Consider the following 20,811-nt stretch of genomic DNA (forward strand, 5'->3'; position numbering starts at 1 on the left):
TTATGAAAAATATTAGATCTAATTTATGAATGAAAAAAGTTATATTTAGATGTTATTCTTTATTAAAATGTATATTAGTAATTTATTTGAAGAAATTGCTATTACTTCAATTTGAAGAAAATCCCATAGCCCATAGAACGTACAACAAATTAAGAACAACTCTAGTCTCTCCAGTGCAATAGGTACTGGAGAAACAAAATACCTTGTCACCATAGGTATTCCACTTATCTAATTATGTTTACCTACCGTGCCTGTACTTGAAAAATCCCTTTTATTAAGATCCTGCCTTTATAAATAGACTGTCCTAGCAACCCCTTTGTCTTCGCATCAACCTCTGTTTCTATCTCTCCACAGTATCCACATCCTCTCAACAAACTCATTAACACACACTTTTGCACAATGACAACTGAGAAAATTACCGCCGACCTACCAGCTGGTTTTGGTCGCACAGTGTGCGTAACCGGAGCAGCTGGATTCATCGCGTCATGGCTAGTCAAACGCCTCCTTGAAAGGGGCTACACTGTCAAGGGCACTGTCCGTAAACCTGGTCAGTTATATTCCACAAGAGTAATTGCAGTATTGCAGTATTATGTCATTTATTTAATTATTTTAATGTATCATTCGAAGGAATTATGAAATTTATGTCGAATTATATTTCATCCATCTTTAAACATAATAGTACTGTTTCAATTTTTTCAAATTGGAATTTTTTTTTTTGTCACATACTAATTAATGCTATAAGATCATAAATTTTTAACTTGTTTGATTGAAAGAAAAAAATAGTTTGAACCTAATCATATATTTAAGTAATACATGCGTGCTCTTTCTAACTAATAAAGTACAAGGTTACAAATTTTAATTTTTCATTTGGAAAATATATATATAGATGGATATACTATATATAAGAGTTGATATATAGGCACTAGAATTACTCACAGAAAACATACTTGGGAGGGCCGTAATCCTCCTATCAAATAAATTAGCTTATGACAAAAAATTAGGGTATTGTCATGTTCATAATTGACCTCCAGCTGCTTTTGATTGTTTGCAGATGATGACAAGAATGCACACTTGAGATCGCTCATCGGTGCGAGTGACAGGCTTGTGCTCTTCCAGGCTGATCTGTTAGATCCTGAAAGTCTGAGAGCAGCATTTGATGGGTGTGAAGGAGTTTTCCACACTGCTTCTCCAGTTACGGATGATCCTGTAAGGTTTTATTTTACATGCATATTCTGTCTTCCTGTTTCAACTGATGAATAAAGGTTTGAATCCTTATGTTTTATTGAACGCATGTTAATTAATTACTGTGCTAGCCTGCTGGGCTTGTTAAATTCTGTTGTTGTGAAATTGGAAATTTTGGTCGAGCTGTACTAATTAGGGGTGTAAACGGTCGGATAAAATATATGGATTAAACATTTAACGGTTCGGATCGGTTGTTTGGATTTTCAAAATGAAAATACGGCGTGGAGTACAAATGCGTTTTACTTCATGGAGTAGCGTAGCCCATCCCATATATATATATATATGTGGTTGAAATTGGCCATAGGTCCTTGATTTATAAACAACAATATACAAATACATATATCTAGTACATTGCAAAATGGAGAAAGAGTGATACACAGAGACAAAACAACTTTAGGAAAAGTTAAACAACTTTAGTGACCGGAGAATTCGGATATCCGAATTAAATAAGTTGTCGGATACAGATAATTATCAGTATCCGGATCCGTATCCGATTCAATATCCAGAAGGACCAGAACCGTATCCGCATCCGCATCCGCATCCGTATCCGGTAAAAAATTATCCGAATCCGGATCCGTATCCGAAAATATCCGTATCCGAATATCCGAATCCGGAATTTTTCGAATTCGGATCCGGATGAATGTGGATAATATCCGATCCGTTTACACCCCTAGTACTAATGGAGAATTACTTGGTGCTTGCATGCATGGCCTATGAAAACATCACTCGGACGGAAAGGAATGCTGTTTATTTGAGAGTAGCATTAACCACTGCATTTACAATAAATATTGAAAGATAAAAGTTGATATATGGCAATTGGCAAATGGTTTTGGTCGCAGAAAGAAACAAAAAGTCAAATGTTTTCAGGGCGTGCCTTAAATGGGGAGGGAATAGAAAAATATATAATGTATAAATTAGAGAGTAGCTCTCTATCTTACTCATGCTCCAAATTGCAAAACATACATGTAGATATTAAAAAAAAAAAAGAATCAGGAGTAGGTTTAGTCAATAATTGAAGAGGAGATTCAGTGCCATAAATTTTGATGCAACAAATTATCATATACATTTTTTATTAATATTTAGACTTAAATTTTAAAGGATTAAATTGATAGATTGATTTTTTCTTTTCTTATTCATGAGCTACACGTCCTTGCAAAATTTGAAAATTAAGATCTCATGAAATAAATAGATAAAATTCATTTCAGTAAATGATTTTACTGCATTCAGCTTCTGATGCTGCAATATTGTACACAAAAAACTAAATACATTAGAAAACTTAATGGGCACATATCAATTATGAGGAAGACTAAATCAATGTTTTCGATTTATCGTTTGAAATCTATAATTTAAATTATTAATTTAAAAGAAAAAATAGGACAGCATGCAAATTTAAAAAATTATGATATGTAACTGTCCTCAACAGTCAGTAGATTCATTTAAGACCATGTGAGTTCTTTATTTTCCTCATAGTTTATTTTGGCTTTTGCGTCACATTGTCATATAATTATCTCAGAGCCATGCGTGCAACAGATGATTTTATTAGCTAGTTCATGTTGGATTGTTGAGACTATAAAAATTTCAAAAATGGTTCGATAAAAATGTGCACTTGTGTTATAGAAAAATATAAGATATATATAGTAAAAAGATACTAATATGCCAAAGGATGCCCCTTCCACATGCAGGTGCTGATGATAGAACCAGCAGTGAAGGGCACAAGAAATGTGATAAATGTGGCAGCTGATGCTGGTGTGAAGCGTGTCATATTCACCTCCTCTATTGGAACTGTCTATATGAACCCTCAACACAGCCTGGATGTGCCCGTTGACGAGAACTGCTGGAGTGACCTCGAGTACTGCAAGAGCACCAAGGTTTCTATATTATACATCATGTCTGTCTATATTTCTCAAGTAGAAATATTAATTTTATACCTGATTCATCAATTTTAATGTAATTAATATTATATTTAAAAAATACTATGATTTGTTTGTTATTAATTTAACAGAATTGGTATTGCTATGCCAAAACCGTCGCAGAGCAAGGAGCATGGGAGGCGGCAAGAGAAAGGGCGATCGATTTAGTGGTGGTCAATCCAGTTCTTGTGCTCGGTCCGTTGATGCAACCAACCGTTAATGCAAGCACAGCTCACATAATGAAATACCTGACTGGTTCTTCTAAGACATATGTTAACGCCTCCCAGGCATACGTGCATGTGAAGGATGTGGCAGAGGCGCATGTTAAGGTCTACGAGACACCTGAAGCAAGTGGCCGGTACATCTGCACCGAGAGCACTCTGCATCGCAGAGAGCTGTGCCGCATTCTAGCAAAGCTATTTCCTGAGTACCCTATAACTAACAAGTAATTTTATAATTCAAGAGACAGGCCGGTTATCAATATTTTTACTGTCAATTAACTAAATCTTAGCTATAAAATTTTAGTGTAGCTTACAAATTAAGTTTATATATTAACTTGTTAATGAATCAATTAATATGTCAACATCTGTGCAAAAGCTAACCAAATAAAGGTTGTGCAAATAGGTCACTATACCTAATTTCAACGAATATAGTGTGAAAACATTCTCTCTTTCTTTCACCTACCCTTTGATGATTAGTCCAGTAAAAACCGGTGACACCAACTCATATACGAAAGCATATGAACCACTCTTGATCTACATACCAGCCTGATCTGTACGTAGTCAAAACAATTAATTTTCTAGTCTTTTGTCAAATGAACGACTTTAATTGACTATGCTCCTTTTTGTGTGTGTGTGCAGGTGTAAGGATGAGCTGAATCCACCAAAAATAGGTTATAAATTCACAAATCAAAGGTTGAAGGATTTGGGAATTGAATTTACACCAGTGAGGCAATGTCTATATGACACTGTCATGAGTCTCCAGGAGAAAGGATTGCTTCCAATTATATCCAGGAATTAATTGATCATCTGTACTAATATTTATTTAACCCTAATAAATGCTCTGTAAGCTACCTATATTGTGATTACAATTATATAATTTACGAGTAGAAAATTCCGGGCCTCCTACTGTGGACACGTGTCGGCGGCATAACATGGATAATGCTATATGTATATATATTGTTAATATATCAAGGATGTGTGGTTTTCATGTCTCTCCATGCTCCAAATCATTTGAATAATAATTTGATGGTTACAGAATATAAGCACCATTGGTGTTCATTAATATTTGTCTTTGAAAAGATGAAATGAATATATTTATACACCTAACAAGGAAGTACTGTAATATGAAATTGTAATATGCCACTCTAAACTTCATTCATTTTTAATTTTGTCACTCCAAATAATTAATGACTAAAATACTCTCCCTTCTTCTCCTGCCTCCTCTTCTTCTTTATATTATTTTCCCATGGCCATGGCCATGTCGAAAATGAGAAAAATAAGCTCTCAAATTATAAAGCCTAATTAGTTCTAAGATTCAGAATCTAATTAGGTTTTATAATTTAAGAGCTTTTTTTTTCATTTTCAACATGGCCATGGTCATGGGAGGAGAATATAAAAAAGAAGATGAGAAGAAGGAATTTAACCGACATTAGTTACATTTAATTTCCTTATTGATGGATATGGTAAAGTGAGTATGATGTCAAATACTTTGGAGATGTTAGAGAAGATGAGAACCAATGGAATTTTACCAAGTGTGGTACTTACAACACGCTCCTTGTCGAATTTTCTTGTACCAGTGATTTAGTAAAAACTACAAGTATATACAGAGAGATGAAGGAGACACTACTAGAATTTTCGCTTTTTTCAAAGTTAGCATCTATATTTCCAAGGATAGGAAGGGCCCTTGGAAATAAAATCGGGTTTGCTGACACATCTAACCAGTAGGCCCTTGGAAATAGTAGCGCATGGAAATACCTGATGCCAACCCTTGGAAATGCTTGCTATCCACCATTGGAAATACTTTTGCACGACCCATGACCCGCTAAACAGAACGAATACTATATTTTATTGAGAGCCCATATTATTTTCGAGGGACTACCCTTGGAAATGTTTTGGTAAGTTTGTTTATATTATTTTATAGTGAGGCTCATGGAAATGCTGGAGCACAATATTCTTGGAAATACTTTGTTGATTCAGTTTATATTATTTTATGCTGAGACCCATGGAAATGCTGGAGCACACCCTTGCAAATGTTTTATTGATTCAGTTTATATTATTTTATGGTTAGACATAATATTTTCAAGGGACTACCCTTGGAAATGTTTAGCTCCTGAAGACATAAACATTTTTGTTTGTTTGAGATGCCCATATGAATGATTAAAATAATAAATTGATTAAAATAGAAAAGCTATGTAAAAACACCAGACTCCCTGAAATCCCTTCCCTCCCTTCATTTTATTGATTCAAATAATTTGTGATACAAAGCTTTACATGTGAGACCTTCTTATATAGAGAGGCCTAGAACTTGCGTACCAAGGCAGCAAGGATATCTTGCACACCAAGGCAGCCAACCTGCCTTATACTCATTTCCATAATTGGCCTAACTATTTCTATATTTTACTCAAGTAAATATTACAAAAGATATTATTCTAGATCCCATGAAGATATTCATTTCTTTCCTTCCTTGCACACCACCTTCCATCTTGGTTCATTTTGTTCTTCTGTGGCATTTCAACACTCCCCCTCAAGTTGATATGTATGGATCTATCATAGCCAACTTGCTTAGTATGCCATAGAATATCTTGCTCGAGGTTGCCTTAGTAAGAATGTCTGCAAGTTGCTCTTCAGACTTAACATGTATTAGCCGGATTATTCGTGCTTCAATATTCTCACGAAGATAGTGTATGTTCACCCCAACATGTTTGGTCCGATCATGTTGAACCTGATTATGAGAGATATCTATCGCTGCTTTGTTATCACAGAACAAGTCCATTTCTTTTGTAGGCGGGAAGCCAAGTTCTGTCATCAGTTTCTTAAGCCACATTAGTTCACAAATTCCGTTGATTACCCCTTTTAACTCGGACTCAGCACTTGACAAGGCAACAGTCTTTTGCTTCTTACTTCTCCAAGTGACTAAGTTTCCTCCTACAAATGTAAAATAGCCGGATGTTGACCTCCTGTCTGTAACATCTCCAGCCCAGTCAGCATCTATATACCCCATAACATCTAAATGTCCGTTTCTCAGGAATTGAATTCCTTTCCCTGGAGCTCCCTTTAAATACCTTATTATTCTTATGACAGCCTCCATGTGTTCTTCGCTTGGGTTATGCATAAACTGACTTACCAGGCTTACTGCATAAGCAATGTCCGGTCTAGTGTGTGATAGATATATAAGTTTCCCTACTAACCTTTGGTATCTCTCTTTGTTCACGGGTACTTGGTCTGGATTCTCTTCCAACTTGAGATTCTGGATCACTGGTGTGTCTGCTGGCTTACAATCAAGCATCCCAACTTCTGCTAGTAGATCAAGGATGTACTTCCTTTGAGAGAGAATAATGCCTTGCTTTGATCTTATCACTTCAATTCCAAGAAAGTACTTGAGGCCTCTTAAGTTCTTCATTTCGAACTCTTTTGAAAGGTTTTCTTCAAGCCTCTTCATTTCGTCCCTGTCATTTCCTGTAATGATCATGTCATCTACATATATTATCAAAATAGTTAGTTTCTCTTGTCGCCTTTTAAAGAATAGAGTACGATCAGAATCGCTCTGTTCAAACTCATAATTTTTCATAGCATTACAGAATCGACCAAACCAGGCTCGGGGTGACTGTTTTAGACCATAGAATGCCTTATGCAATCTACTGACCACTGGTTTTGATCCTATGTTTATGTACCTGGGAGGAGGATCCATATAGATTTCTTCCTGCAAGTCACCATGTAAAAAAGTATTTTTTACATCAAATTGATGTAACGGCTAGTCTAGATTTGCTGCAAGAGATAGTAAAACCCGAATAGTATTGAGTTCAGCAACTGGTGAGAAAGTTTCCTGAAAATCGAACCAAAGGTTTGTGTGAATCCTTTCGCAACTAATCGGGCTTTATACCTTTCAACTTCACCATTAGCACTGAACTTTATTGTATAAACCCATTTACATCCAACCGTTTTTTTTCCTTTTGGTAACTCTACCAGGGACCAGGTTCCATTTTTATTCAAGGCTTCCATTTCTACATCCATTGCATGCATCCATTTTTTATCCTTTTTTGCTTCTTCAATATTTTTTGGTACTTCTAAGGATAACATGTTTTCACTAAAATTTCTTAAAGGTTGGGTCAAATTCTTTGTGCTCATATAGTTTGCTATTGGGTATTTAGCAATACTCATTCCATCTTCTGGAACATACCAGTCTGGTGGTTTTCCCCTATTCTTTCATGGAGGTAAAGTATAGTTAGAGGTACTTACCTGTGGATGTTCCTCAGGAGATCCCGGCTCTTGTGGTATCTGGTCCGTTTGTATCATTTCTTCAGTTGTGTTTAACCAAACTTGTCTGTTTTCACCTCTCCTAAACACCTTCTGTTGCTTCTGTTGTTCTTCTGACCCGAGTGGCTCTGACCCGAGTGGCTTTGACCCGAGTGAATACTGTAAAACTTGTGCAACATTTTCAGAATATTCGCTCTCATTTGTATTCTCCCCCTGAGGCGAATATGTAGAAAAAATGGTTCGGTTTCAATAAAGATCACATCCATGGTAACATACCATTTTTTTCTGCTGGGTCATAGCATTTGTACCCCTTTTTATGTAGTCCAACTCCAAGCGACAAACACTTAATCGCATGAGACTCTATTTTTGATCGTTGGTGTTTTGGAATATGGACAAAAGCAACACATCCGAATATCTTTGGAGGTAGGCTTTGAACATAAGGTATTGAGACAAATGTTTGAAGTGTTTTTAATGGGGTTTGAAAATTATTCGCTTTTGTGGGTAACCGGTTAATAACATAAACAGCCATACTAACAGCATTATCCTAAAAAACTTGTGGTAATATTCAAACAACAAAGCCCTCGCGGTTTCAAGAATGTGTCTATTTTTTCTCTCAGCTACTCCGTTCTGCTGTGGGGTTCCAACACAGGTTGTTTCATGAATTATTCCTTTTTCAACAAAAAAATCTTTAAGAACACCATTCACAAACTCACCCCCATTATCGCTTCTAAAAAATTTAATCCCTTTGTCAAATTGATTTCTTACCATATTATAAAAACTTTTAAAGACCCCAGATACTTCACTCTTCTCCTTTAATAAATATACCCAAGTCATTTGAGTACAGTCATCAATAAACAAAACAAAACAAACCATTTATATCCACAAATTGAGGTTACCGGGGATGGTCCCCAAACATCAGAGTGAATTAAATCAAAGGGAGCAGTACTTTTATTAATACTAGTTGGATACGAAACACGATGACTCTTTGCTTTTATGCAAGTCTCACAAGAAAACATAGAACTATCAAAATCTGAAAACAGATAAGGTAACAATTTTTTCATATAGCTAAAGGAAGGGTGCCCTAACCGCCGATGCCATGTCCAAATTTGTGTTTCTGAACTTGAAGCCCCTTTTGCTACATTCGCCTTTCCAATTTTCAACTCTTCTAAATGATACAAACGACCTTTCTTAATAGCACGACCAATGATCTCCTTCGTGAGGATATCCTGGAATATACAATAATCAGGAAACATGAGAACAACACAATTCAATTCCTCAGTTAACTGACCAATAGAAAGCAGCTTAGTAGACAAGGAAGGAACCAAAAGTGCATTTTTAAGACTAAGGGACTTTGATAAGCACACATCTCCTGTGTTTTCAATCGGGTGTTCCATTCCATTTGCATTTAGTATCCCATCTCGTATAGGTTTTCTCAAATTGGTCATATCAGTTTTTGCAAATGTAATGTGATCAGTTGCCCCAGAATCAATAACCCAATTATTTAAATTATTACCAAAGGATGAGTACATACCTTGACCCACTTGTTTACCTGTTGTAGTACCTGAATTGTCTGCTCGAATCAGATGCACCTGACCCGAACTAGAGCTGGATGCATTCTCCTGGTTGGTGCAGCTTGGTTGTGCCAGTGGTGACGCAGCAGTGGGTTCGGTCCAGTTGGCCTAGACCTTGCTCCTGATCTGACCTGAGTACACCTGACCCGGCCCGAGTGTAGTTCGGACCTGGATGACCCGGGTCTAAATTGGTTGCCGTCCAGTTCGCCTTCCCTTTCATTTTACCCCCTTGCTGCTTCATCCTCTTCTCTTGGTACCAATCAGGATATCCAATTATTTTGAAACAACCTTCTTTCAAATGTCCTGTTCCACCACAGTGACAGCATTTTAACTTTGCCTTTTCGTGTTTAGATAGATATTTATTTGAAACAGAGTTTACCTTAAGGTGTTTGTATCCCTGTGATACCATTGCCATGGAGTTCCCGGTTCCTTCCTCTCCCTTTAGCATAACAACTTGTCGTGAAGTCTCTCTCCTAACTATTGCATATGCTTGTTCGACTGACGGGAAGGGTGTCATCTGCAGGACCACGGCTCTCACATTGTCTAGTCGATCATCGAGTCCATCTAGGAATGTATAGACCCGAGATTCTTGAACAAACTCATTGAATTTTGTGATGTCCTCTGTATGAACCATCGGATTAGGACGACGGTAGTCAATCTCATGCCATAACCCCTGTAGTTCGTGATAGTACTCTTCTATGGTTCTACCCGACTGTTTGAGCCGAGTTACTCTTTTTTTCAGATTGTACACCTGAGCCTTGTCATTCCCATCATAGAATGTAGTGGTTACTGCATCCCATACTTCTTTTGCAGTTGGATACTGAATAAAGGTATTTTGTAGTTTTTGTTCTAGAGAATTGATCAGCCACCCCTTTACTATAGCATCATCGATATCCCACCTTAAAAATAGTGGATCGGTTGGTGATGGTGGAGGAGGATTGCCGCTGATGTGTTTTATTTTATCACGGCCTTTCACATACATCAGCACTGCTTGGGACCAAAGAGTATAGTTCATGTCATTCAGTTTTATGGAAATTGGGTTTGGGTGTATTGGCGCCTCTACTACTGTTGCAGCTGGTGGTAGGTTATTATTTTGTGGTTGTTGTAGAGACATGATCTGGTTTTGTTGCATGGTTACTAGTTGGGTTAATTTTTCTAGAAGTGCAGCGGTATTTGCTGCTGCTCCTTCTTCTGAGGTTTTTTTGGAATTGTCTGAGGTAATTCTAGACATGGTTTTTTGTTGACAAGGGTTTCGGTTTTAAGAAAGAGAGAGAAAAAAAATTGTCGAGGAAGAATAGAGACAGAAGGGAGATCTTCTTTGTTACCTCCCAAGATTGAACCTATGCTCTGATACCATGATTAAAATAGAAAAGCTATGTAAAAACACCAGACTCCCTGAAATCCCTTCCCTCCCTTCATTTTATTGATTCAAATAATTTGTGATACAAAGCTTTACATGTGAGACCTTCTTATATAGAGAGGCCTAGAACTTGCGTACCAAGGCAGCAAGGATATCTTGCACACCAAGGCAGCCAACCTGCCTTATACTCATTTCCATAATTGGCCTAACTATTTCTATATTTTACTCAAGTAAATATTACAAAAGATATTATTCTAGATCCCATGAAGATATTCATTTCTTTCCTTTCTTGCACACCACCTTCCATCTTGGTTCATTTTGTTCTTCTGTGGCATTTCAACATAAATCACAACAATAAGACTAGTACGATAAACACCCACAATTTCAATTAATAATACTAAATTATATAAAAATATTACTAAATAACACAATAATAATATCATTTATCCAAGTATCATATTTACAAAATCAAAGTATCTCATTATTCAACACACAATTTCATATATCTATGATCAGAAGAAATCCACCTACAATTTTTCTCAAAACAAGAAAAGTGTAAAAAAATCCACCTACAATTTTTTTTCGTAATCTGATCATTTGTCCATTTCCTTGTATGCTTCCATCTCCAATTACTAGACTAAGAGGCAAAAAAAAAAAATAACAATGTCAGCTCTCTCTTTTATGAATAAAATGAGGTCATGGCTGAACCAACTTACTATTTCGACATGGTAAACATGGCTGAACCAACTTACTTTCAACAACTACAATCAAGTAGGTATGACATGTACCTACATAATTGGACATGTACCAGTTCAGGTCTGAACCGGTACCAGCATGCAGTCCGGTACCAACTCCATTGACTAAGTAGCTACTTTAAACCTGTTTAAAGAGCTTTATAACTCACCTCAAGACCTTGCACCCCTTAATTTGACTGCCCTCTATTTAGGCAAAACTGTACATAGTGTGATTTTGTAATTGTAGGTTAATTGAATGAGGTTGACCTTTGATGAGCATAAAATATATATACTTTTGCCTAGGGTTTTATATCAATAGCTTGACCAATTTCCATGCATTTAAGTTAATTTAGTTTAATTACCTTAAAAATACATCAAGAATCAAGTTACTACCAAAGTCTATTTAAATTACAGTAAATGAAGTAAATTATAGTTCTCGCAAGGTTTCCAAAAAGTGGTACAACACTGAAAATGGAGCTATGGATAATGAGTGATGCCTATTTGAAGTTTGGTTCGCAGCCGAGTCAGAGTCTCTGTGCGAGTGAAGGTGCGGGCTCTCCGGGGCGCACAACTCACATCGCAGAAAATCCAGCTTTCGATATCTTTTCATATTTTGGCCATATCTTAGTCATACGAACTATGTCTTAGGCAAATAAAAGCTTGCTGGAAAGATGACAACGAGATCTATAATTATATGGAGGTTATAAATCAGAATTTGTAATGTCCAAGTCGCAGAAACCTTTTTAGAGACCCATCAAATGATATTTATTGTCATATCTCATGAGATCTTGATTGATTCACCTTTCATCATTGATTGCTTCTTTCCTAGGTCACAAAACAACTATAGATGAGGGGGAGGCAGTAGGAGGAAGATCATCTCCCCTTTGGGGAAGCCATCTTTTACACCACCATTCTCTCCATTGAAATCCGAATCACCATCTCCATCCATCTCATCTCTCAAGTGAATCAAAGGCACACAGGATTGAGGAACTTGGCGGATCTCGAGGAGCTTTCAAGGAAGAACTAAGGCGTAACTTTGCAACAAAACCACCCTTTACTTATTTGCATTTATTTAGATTTAATTTAGTTTAAATAGAAAATACAATTGCCTTAGTCTTTGGATTGATACCTTCTTACTACAAAGATAGATTACGCGCTTGCAATTCAATCTACTTTGCGTATTTAGGTTTATAAATTTAAAGAAAAAGTGTACGAATTGGACCAAAAATAATTACACCTAAAATACACAACAACCTTGTTTCCACAAAATTAAAGATTCTACTTCAAAGGTAATTGCCGCAGTAACGAAACCTACTTTTATAAATCATCAAAATTGCATAAATACTTCATATATTAATAGCATAGAGATGGTTACATCATACATCAATAATTTAGTACCAAAAACATAAAATATAAAACATTTGCCTAATTCATATAGATACCAAAAATCAACTAAGTCAACTAGATAACATTTGCGTAAGTCAACTAGATAACACCCAAAAATCTGCTTAATTAAGTCTCTATCCCTACATCCCTAATTTAAAACCTATTCAACCTACACTAATTGTCTTGCCTTTTTTTCATTTGAGGGAAGTATTTGGTTCGCATGCCCCCATTCTTGTTAACGTTTTCCCAAACTCTCTTGCTTCTTCTCAAGTCAATGTAAGCATGCACATCACCAATTTTATAAAAATGACCATAAGGCTCCTCATCTTCCGAACCAAATTCATCATCCGATGAAGATAGTTCAATCATAGGTGGCAGGGCGACATGTTGCCACTCAATAATTTGGGGGTTTGGATTTGGGTAAACGATTAGGCAGTGGTATAATCTGGAGTAGTGTGGGGGGTCCCAAAGGATTAACTCTAATTACCGCACGATTTTGATTTCGTTGAGGATTTGGATTTTCCACATCTAGAGGGAGAGTAGGAGAGGATACCTGTCAGTATTGATATTAAGGCTTACATCAGTTGGAGATTGAGGCTTACATGCATGTTTAATTATGGCTTCAAATTAAAGACAAAAATTACAAAATAGTGACATCAAACAATAGTTTCTACCTTAAGCTAACACAAAAATAAGGAAGGATGACAAAAAGGATAAATTTTCAATTCTCTGTTTCTTTCTGCTTTTAATTATGTAATTTAGACTCCAAATTAAAACTATGAAATACCAGGTCTCTTCAAGCAAAAGGGAAGAAAGACAAGGTCTAGGACTAAATTTAACAAGTATATAAAGGCAGCAGATACTCTGCAAGTATAACAACTAAATTTGGTACTTAGGTGGCATTGACAGTCGACAATATGTTACAAATTTTGAAATGGCACTGACACTAATTTGGTACTTTGGTTAACTTATTGGTGCTTGTATTAACCTAAATGTCCAAGTAGAGACCTCAACAATTACCAATTTTGAAGTAGAGCTTACCAAGGGTTGAGAGGAGCGGGAAGAGACAGGAGGAGGGGTTGAGAGCAGCGGGAAGAGACAGGATCGGCGGGGTTGAGAGGAGGCAGGGTTGAAGAAAGAGAGAAGGCGAAAAAAATGGGAGGGAAGAGAAATGCGAAGGTAGGGTTTAGGAGTAAATCAGCGGGAAGAGACTCATGGACCCCATCTGTCATTTTATTGTTAGACCTATTATTTTTATGAGAGCACCGTTAGAAAAGTTTAGTTCCTGAAGACAGAAATGTTTCTGTTTATTTGAGATGCCCCTTTGAATGTTTGTCCAAATTAAATTACAACAGCAAGCACTATTTAATTAAGTTGTATAAAAAGGAAATATTTGATTGAAAACATAAATGTTAATTAGGTCTTTGTACTAAGCAAACATATATAATTTAGATACAATTTTTTTTGACAAACGACAACAGCAATACATGATATCTCCCTTGAAATAAAGCTGATGTGTCAGAATTCAGAACAGATCAATTTGATGTTATATATGAAATGAAACCTAAGGGCATTATATTTGAGTTGCAAAAAAAAAAAAAAAAATCCAATTAATAGATATATTTTTTTTTTTGCTACAACTCATGTCCATAGGTTTCATTTCATTCATAAGTCAAACATTAGAATCAAGTATGTGAATGTTGTAAATGATATGTCAATATACCAGTTAGGAAGGATTGGTTTCCATTTTGTATGTATACAAAAAGATGACTAACATTTCTGCTCTATGTAAACATTAAAATAGCACCTCCCATTGGAAAAATGCATCATTATTGGCAATTTCTGTTCTTCTATATTTTCTTAGTTAGTGATGGACAACATTTCTGCTCTATTTAATTTTAGTCTTGTTGATGGTATTGGAATAGTTGTTCATTTGTTGTAAATATTTGTAATGTTGGAGCTCCATTTCAGGTCTCCGAGTTCTAGTTTGCAGTGGAGAGTTTATTAAGAGGTCCTTGCTCAATTCTGTTTTTTGGCTGAGTTGGAATATTTTGTAACTAGGACATTTGCAACAGCTAGGACCGTTGCAAACACAAGAAAAAATAAATTTGGAACTCTTTACTTTAGGAAGGTTGATTTGGCATTGTCTGGATAAAATGGACAATGTGTTATCTTTGCATATTTAGTTGCTTGCACCGAAATTCTTTTACAACATAATTATAAGCCAATTTGTTTTACAACATATCCTTGTGGTTGCTTATGTGTTCCTCTTTTTGGCTCTTCAAATAATTGAGAGTGGAGATAGAGTGAGAGTTACATACCTAGATGCAGTAATCACAGAGGTCCTTATTCATGGTAACATATTATCACTTAGCTGTTGCAACCAATCAACAGAGTCACAAACTATGGTTGACTAATTACTAAAAAGGCGCCTATGCTTCTTAGTAAGAATACGTGACTTTTTAGTGTTAATTAATTGGTGGCAACAATTAAGTGAGAATATGTTATCAACACGTGTTACTTGATGACCATGAAATATGTATACTTTTGCCTAGGGTTTCATATCTATAACTTGACTAATTTCCATGCATTTAGGTTAATTTAGTTTAATTTAGTTTAAAATTATTCCAAGAATCAAGTTACTGCCGAAATCTATTTAAATTACAGAAAATAGAGCAAAATATAGATCTTCTCGCAAGCTTTCCGAAAAGTCGAAGAACGTTGAAAACGGAGCTACGGATAAGGAGTTATGCCCATTTGAAGTTTGGCTCACAGCATAAACAGAGGCAGGACACGGGCTGCGCAGACTCCAACACTACTAGAATACCCAATATTACCAACGGTAGGATTTTGATTGTAGCAACGGCGTGCCCTTGCTACAAGCCCGAAAAAGGCCATTAGCAAGCGCGGCGCTTGCAATAACTACCGTTGGTTAAAGCCCCCTTGCTAATACTCGGATTCTGATTTGTTGCAAGGGCCACGCTTGCTAATATTCTTGTCCAGGGTATCTGCAAGCGGGGCACTTGCAAATACTACGCTTGGTAATACATTGATTTTTGGAGCCCAACTGAGTATTAGCAAGGTTATGTTTTGTGGGTCCCATTGAGTATAAGCAAGGATATGTAGCGTAGGCCCCACAGAGTATAAGCAAGGATATCATTTGTGGGTCCCACATATTATTTGCAAGGATGCCTTGCATGGGTCCCACTTGATTAGTTGCAAGGGTAACAAACGTAGGCCCCACCTGACTATTTGCAAGACAAACAAATGTGGACCCCACCTAACTATTTTGCAAGGGTAATGAATGTGGTCCCACCTGACTATTGGCAAGGATATCTTTGATACTTTTTGCATGCTCCAATTCTATAATCCTTTCTCATTGTACCAATCTGGTACCAACCCGATACCAACACAGTACCAACCCAAAAGTTATTACATTTCCATTGAACCAGATTTACATGAACAAATTGAAATATAGATATAACATGTAATAAGCATTAATCAACAAAGTGTATTATCATACATTTTACTAAAATACCAAAAAACATTACAACAACAGTACAAAAAATATAACCACCACCCATTAACAAAAAATTACAATAATTTACAGTCAACAAATTAGTTGCATAATTCTAAAATTTGTAATTAGCATTAATCATCATATGCAACATTGACTTGGTCTTGTTATGAGTTTTCTGTAGGCATAATGATAAACAATTACCAAGAAGTACGAGACGTAAAAAAATAGATCCTTTGAACCGATCCTGTAATTTGCACAAGGAAAAAAAAGTACATTAAAAAATTATCCTTTGAAGTGAGATAGACATTAGAAATATGACCTAATAAAAGAACAAATCAGTTGGTATCTTCTTACTTTTGGCATGTAAAGATCTATGATCTCTCCATAAGTTTCAAAATGACTGCAAGACATCAAACCATCAAAAGTAAAAAAAATAGCATGAGGAATGTAAGTGTAACGTAAATAAAAGAAGTCATATAGTTAACCATCCAATAATTCCATGGCACCAGCAAAAGCATTTTCTTATCTTATCTTATATTTAATGTTCAAGTATTTGAGATTTTTCATCTACTAACTCGCCATATTTTAGTCGGTAATCCTTTGTATTATTAGGACTGTTATTATATTTTATCACATATATACATTCCTTGTATGGTGATATTTGAAAACTAGTGAAAAATGGCAATATACACAAATCATTGGTAGTGCATACACGATTTCTGATTATTTCAGTGAAAACAGAGATAGTTCTCAAATATAAAAAGAGAAATCATAGAGTTACCCTCCATCAACGACTTCATCCAGGCATAAGTAGATCAGATCAAGGTTTTCAAGTGCTGCCTTTTTCTCGATATTATTTCTGTACCAGATCCAAAATAAATAATCAATCCATCAGTAAATTACCTGAATAAAAAGTATCAAAGTAATGAACCAGTATAAACAGACCCAATAGTAACATGCCACTCAGGTACGCTACCCTGGTACCACATGACTTTCTCATTTTCATAGCATCAATGAACCTCAAATATCAGATACCAGCTAGAAGGTCTCCAAGTAAATTACTAGTCAATTTCCGTACTAGTGGCAAATATCAGTAAAGATTTACATAACAATATCTTCATTGTACAAGGAATTGAAAATATACCACTACGATATTATAAATGTATGTATCCAGTTACTAATATTCTTGGCTATTGGAGTCTGATATAAAACTTACTACGAGGAAAACAGACCTGAGGATGGTGCCAACAGCATCAAAGAAACCTTGAAGAATTGACGCTAAAATGAGCTCATTTTCATCATCTCCTCCGGTGACAAAGAAAACAGACCTGAGGATGGTGCTATCTTCATTTCGAGCATTTATTTTCATGGTCTTAGTAAAGACAGATTTCTCAAAAGCTAATTTTGAAGAGAGCAAAGGCCAATCATCAGTGTAATACTTTACTGCCACATGCTTTCCTTTTGAATCTAGCACCAGGATGTTTTTCACCGAAGGCAGGGCTGCCTACAATACACATAAAGCTCCAGTAAGCCAGAGTCAAATGAATTACTAGAATTGAATTATTCTTCACAAGGAAAAAAAAATTAAGGATTGACTATGACAAGAAGATTATTGAAGAAATAAAACTATGCAAAAAATATATGTTAAAGAAAACCTAGCCTAATTTCTGCAATTAGGAGGTCCCCACAAACAAGGCACTTTCAAATCTTCACCTTCATCTGGGTCGAATAGATAGTCATACCTGAAATTTACAAAAGCAAAAAACAAGGATTTAGGTTTGAATATGGAAAACAGTACACAAGCTCTCTATGTACCTCTTTGAATTTTACAAATTTTATGTTAAAATAATGCCCCTTTTAACTGGGTAAAACTTAGCTTTACGTTTGAAATTCATACGTTAATCCGGAATAAACATTTTTCTTTGCAATCAGATGTACCTGTACTATAAATTTGGGTGTTTGAGCAGGTCCAGCTTGGTTTGGGTGTTTGGCAGTTTCAGCAGTTCCAGTTCCTAAACACGACATCTCAATATTAGTTAACTTGAGCAAACTTAAAAAATTAATTCTTATTCAGACTGTCAGGGGGTGGGTTAATTCAGTATAAGGAAATAAAATGGCACCATGACTTTTGTTAGTTCCTTGTGATTATAATTCCTTCGACTTATTTCCTTCTGATTATACTTGGTCAAATTCAGTCTAAGTTAATTCAATGAACTCAAATAAGGCACCATGACTTTTGTCAGTAAACCCAGAACCCTAAATTAACAGGATAAAAAATTAATTCAGTGAACCTTCAAATTAAACCCTTTGTTCTACTAGTAATAGTGATCACCAAATTAACGAAACCCTAGTAGAGAGAAGGAAGAGAACTTACCACTTTTTCAAATCAGCCTAGTAGAGAGAAGATCGGCGGCGACTTAGATCGGAGCGCTAGTGGGGAAGAGACTCTAATGGACCAGATCGGAGAAGGGGGTGGGGAAGGAAGAGAGAGCATCGGCGAAACCCTAGAGAGAAGAGAGAGCGAGACCAAATCAGTGGCAAGGAAGAGAGAGCGTCGGCTCGTTTTGGTAGAGAGAAGAGAGAGATTTCAAAAAATTTCGCTAAGTCCTGCGTTCTCTCTTATGGCCTTTTCATTTTCTTTTTGGGTTCTTTTATGGCCTTGTTTGTTTCCATTGGAGAGACGTCTATTTACTTCCGCACCCACCCGATATTTTTAGGCCTAAGGTAACACATTATTAATTAGAATGATCGGAGCGGCATCATATAATCCATGCACGAATATTGAAGCATCCTTAGCAGCATCTGGGGTCTGATCAGAAATGAAATTATTTCGTTACTTCAGAGTATTGTCACTCTCTACCCAGCAGATTTCCAAATTAATAGATCAAGACCATCTATCCCCAATCGGAGGGCATGGGATCTGCTGTTGTTTATAATTTGTACTGATCTATACAGAAACTTGTATGAAAAAATGTCATAAAAATTTCTAATAATTTTTGAAATAATATATGGCCAAATCACACTGAATAACACCAATTTTGTCAATTTTCATCATTTTTTGCCCCTAGTTTATTGTAAATTATTTTATGACCGTTCATTTTGAAATGAATTTTGGACGGTCGATCTTCGATGAAATGACCCGAAATTAATTTGGAAATGATCAAGGCATAAGAATTAACATAAACAATACAAAATTTAGTAAAAAAGGGGATGTCTTTCTTTCGATCCAACACAAAGTGTTTGTAGCCATTTGATGCTTCAATATTCGGTCAAATGGATGGAGGAGTTTGCGTTAATTTTACTTGATGAAACTTTCCTTCATGACAATATACGTAATGTTCTTCGGTTTCAACGGTTCTGATCAACCACCGCATGTTTTACTTCACCGCATCTTCATTACCTCACGTTGCAAGAGTTTATGTTTCATAGACAAACATAGAAGATGTGACACATACATGCAATATTCATGAAGGACAACATAATTTAATGTGTTAAGTTCATTTAATTATTCAATGAACTATAAAATTATCATGTATTATTGTATAAAATTAATATCGAATTTGTTCCTTAATTGGTTAAATTTCATTAATCACATAAATTACTAATCATACATAATAAATAAAATGTATTCATTATCGCATAATTCAAAAAATCCCATTATAAAATATTTATTATATCTACAAATTCAATTTAAACAAATAAACTTAATTATTAAATATCTTACAAAATATTCATTACTGCGTAGATTTCAATAATAACATTTTTAATACAAAATATTTTACTAAATTAATGTCAAATTTGTTCATTAATCGCATAAATTTCATTAATCACGTAAATTATTAATTTTTGTCATCTCCAATTAAAAATATTAATCACGGACAATTAAAAATGAACACATTATATTCGAAATTTCATTCAAACGCTTGAAAATTCTAATGAAACTGACAAGAATAATTGAGCCAAACTATTAAGAAACTATTTAGAAGTGTTTAAGATCTCCAACAAATTGAGTCTATGAAATAAGCGGCCCGCCTGTCAGACAGAACCACACAAATAGCTGTATGGCCTTGCCTCACTTTTTTCTTTCATTTGCTCTCAATTTCTCTATCTCTTCCAAGTGGATCCCACCCCAATAAAATATATTCCATTTCTCTCCCTTCATTTCCTTCCTGGAGAAGATGACTAACGCGCTCCATTTACAATTTTGCTCAAAACTTTCAAAATTTCCAAACCAATTTTTTTCATTTCGCTCCAAAACTCTAATTTTCATTTCCCTCTAAAACTCCAGTACTTTTAGTGACTTCCCTCTACATTTTCCCTCCACAATTTTTGGCTGCCGCCAAACAATTTTTTTACGGTGTAATGGACGATTAGTGTTATTTCTACTGTCATTCCGTCTAGAGACCATCGGATAGAGGCAATCAGACTCGGTGCTTGTGCGTCGCTACTGAAGACTCGGTGCCGGCGCATCTCTCTACACCAACGATTGCGTAGTGATCTCAGATCAATATAGACGGGTGTCTTTGGACTCTTCAATGTTACTTCCAAATTGTAAGACTGACTTTGTATCATAACTAATTTCTATGATTTGAACTGACTTCAGATCATAACTT

The 20,811-nt window shown here is 35.7% G+C and overlaps 1 protein-coding gene across 1 annotated transcript; it reads left to right on the top strand.

The window, feature by feature from the left end:
* The first annotated feature begins 361 nt into the window (after positions 1-361).
* Positions 362-4,410, top strand: LOC144547996 (cinnamoyl-CoA reductase 2-like). Its single transcript, XM_078296684.1, has 5 exons — positions 362-547; positions 1,052-1,206; positions 2,925-3,110; positions 3,245-3,597; positions 4,013-4,410. The coding sequence occupies exons 1-5, from the start codon at positions 400-402 to the stop codon at positions 4,170-4,172; spliced, it is 1,002 nt and encodes a 333-aa protein (XP_078152810.1). The 5' UTR covers positions 362-399; the 3' UTR covers positions 4,173-4,410.
* The last annotated feature ends 16,401 nt before the right edge of the window (positions 4,411-20,811 follow it).

The sequence above is a fragment of the Carex rostrata genome, chromosome 32 (genome assembly GCF_964058835.1).
Source record: "Carex rostrata chromosome 32, lpCarRost1.2, whole genome shotgun sequence".
NCBI lineage: Eukaryota > Viridiplantae > Streptophyta > Magnoliopsida > Poales > Cyperaceae > Carex > Carex rostrata.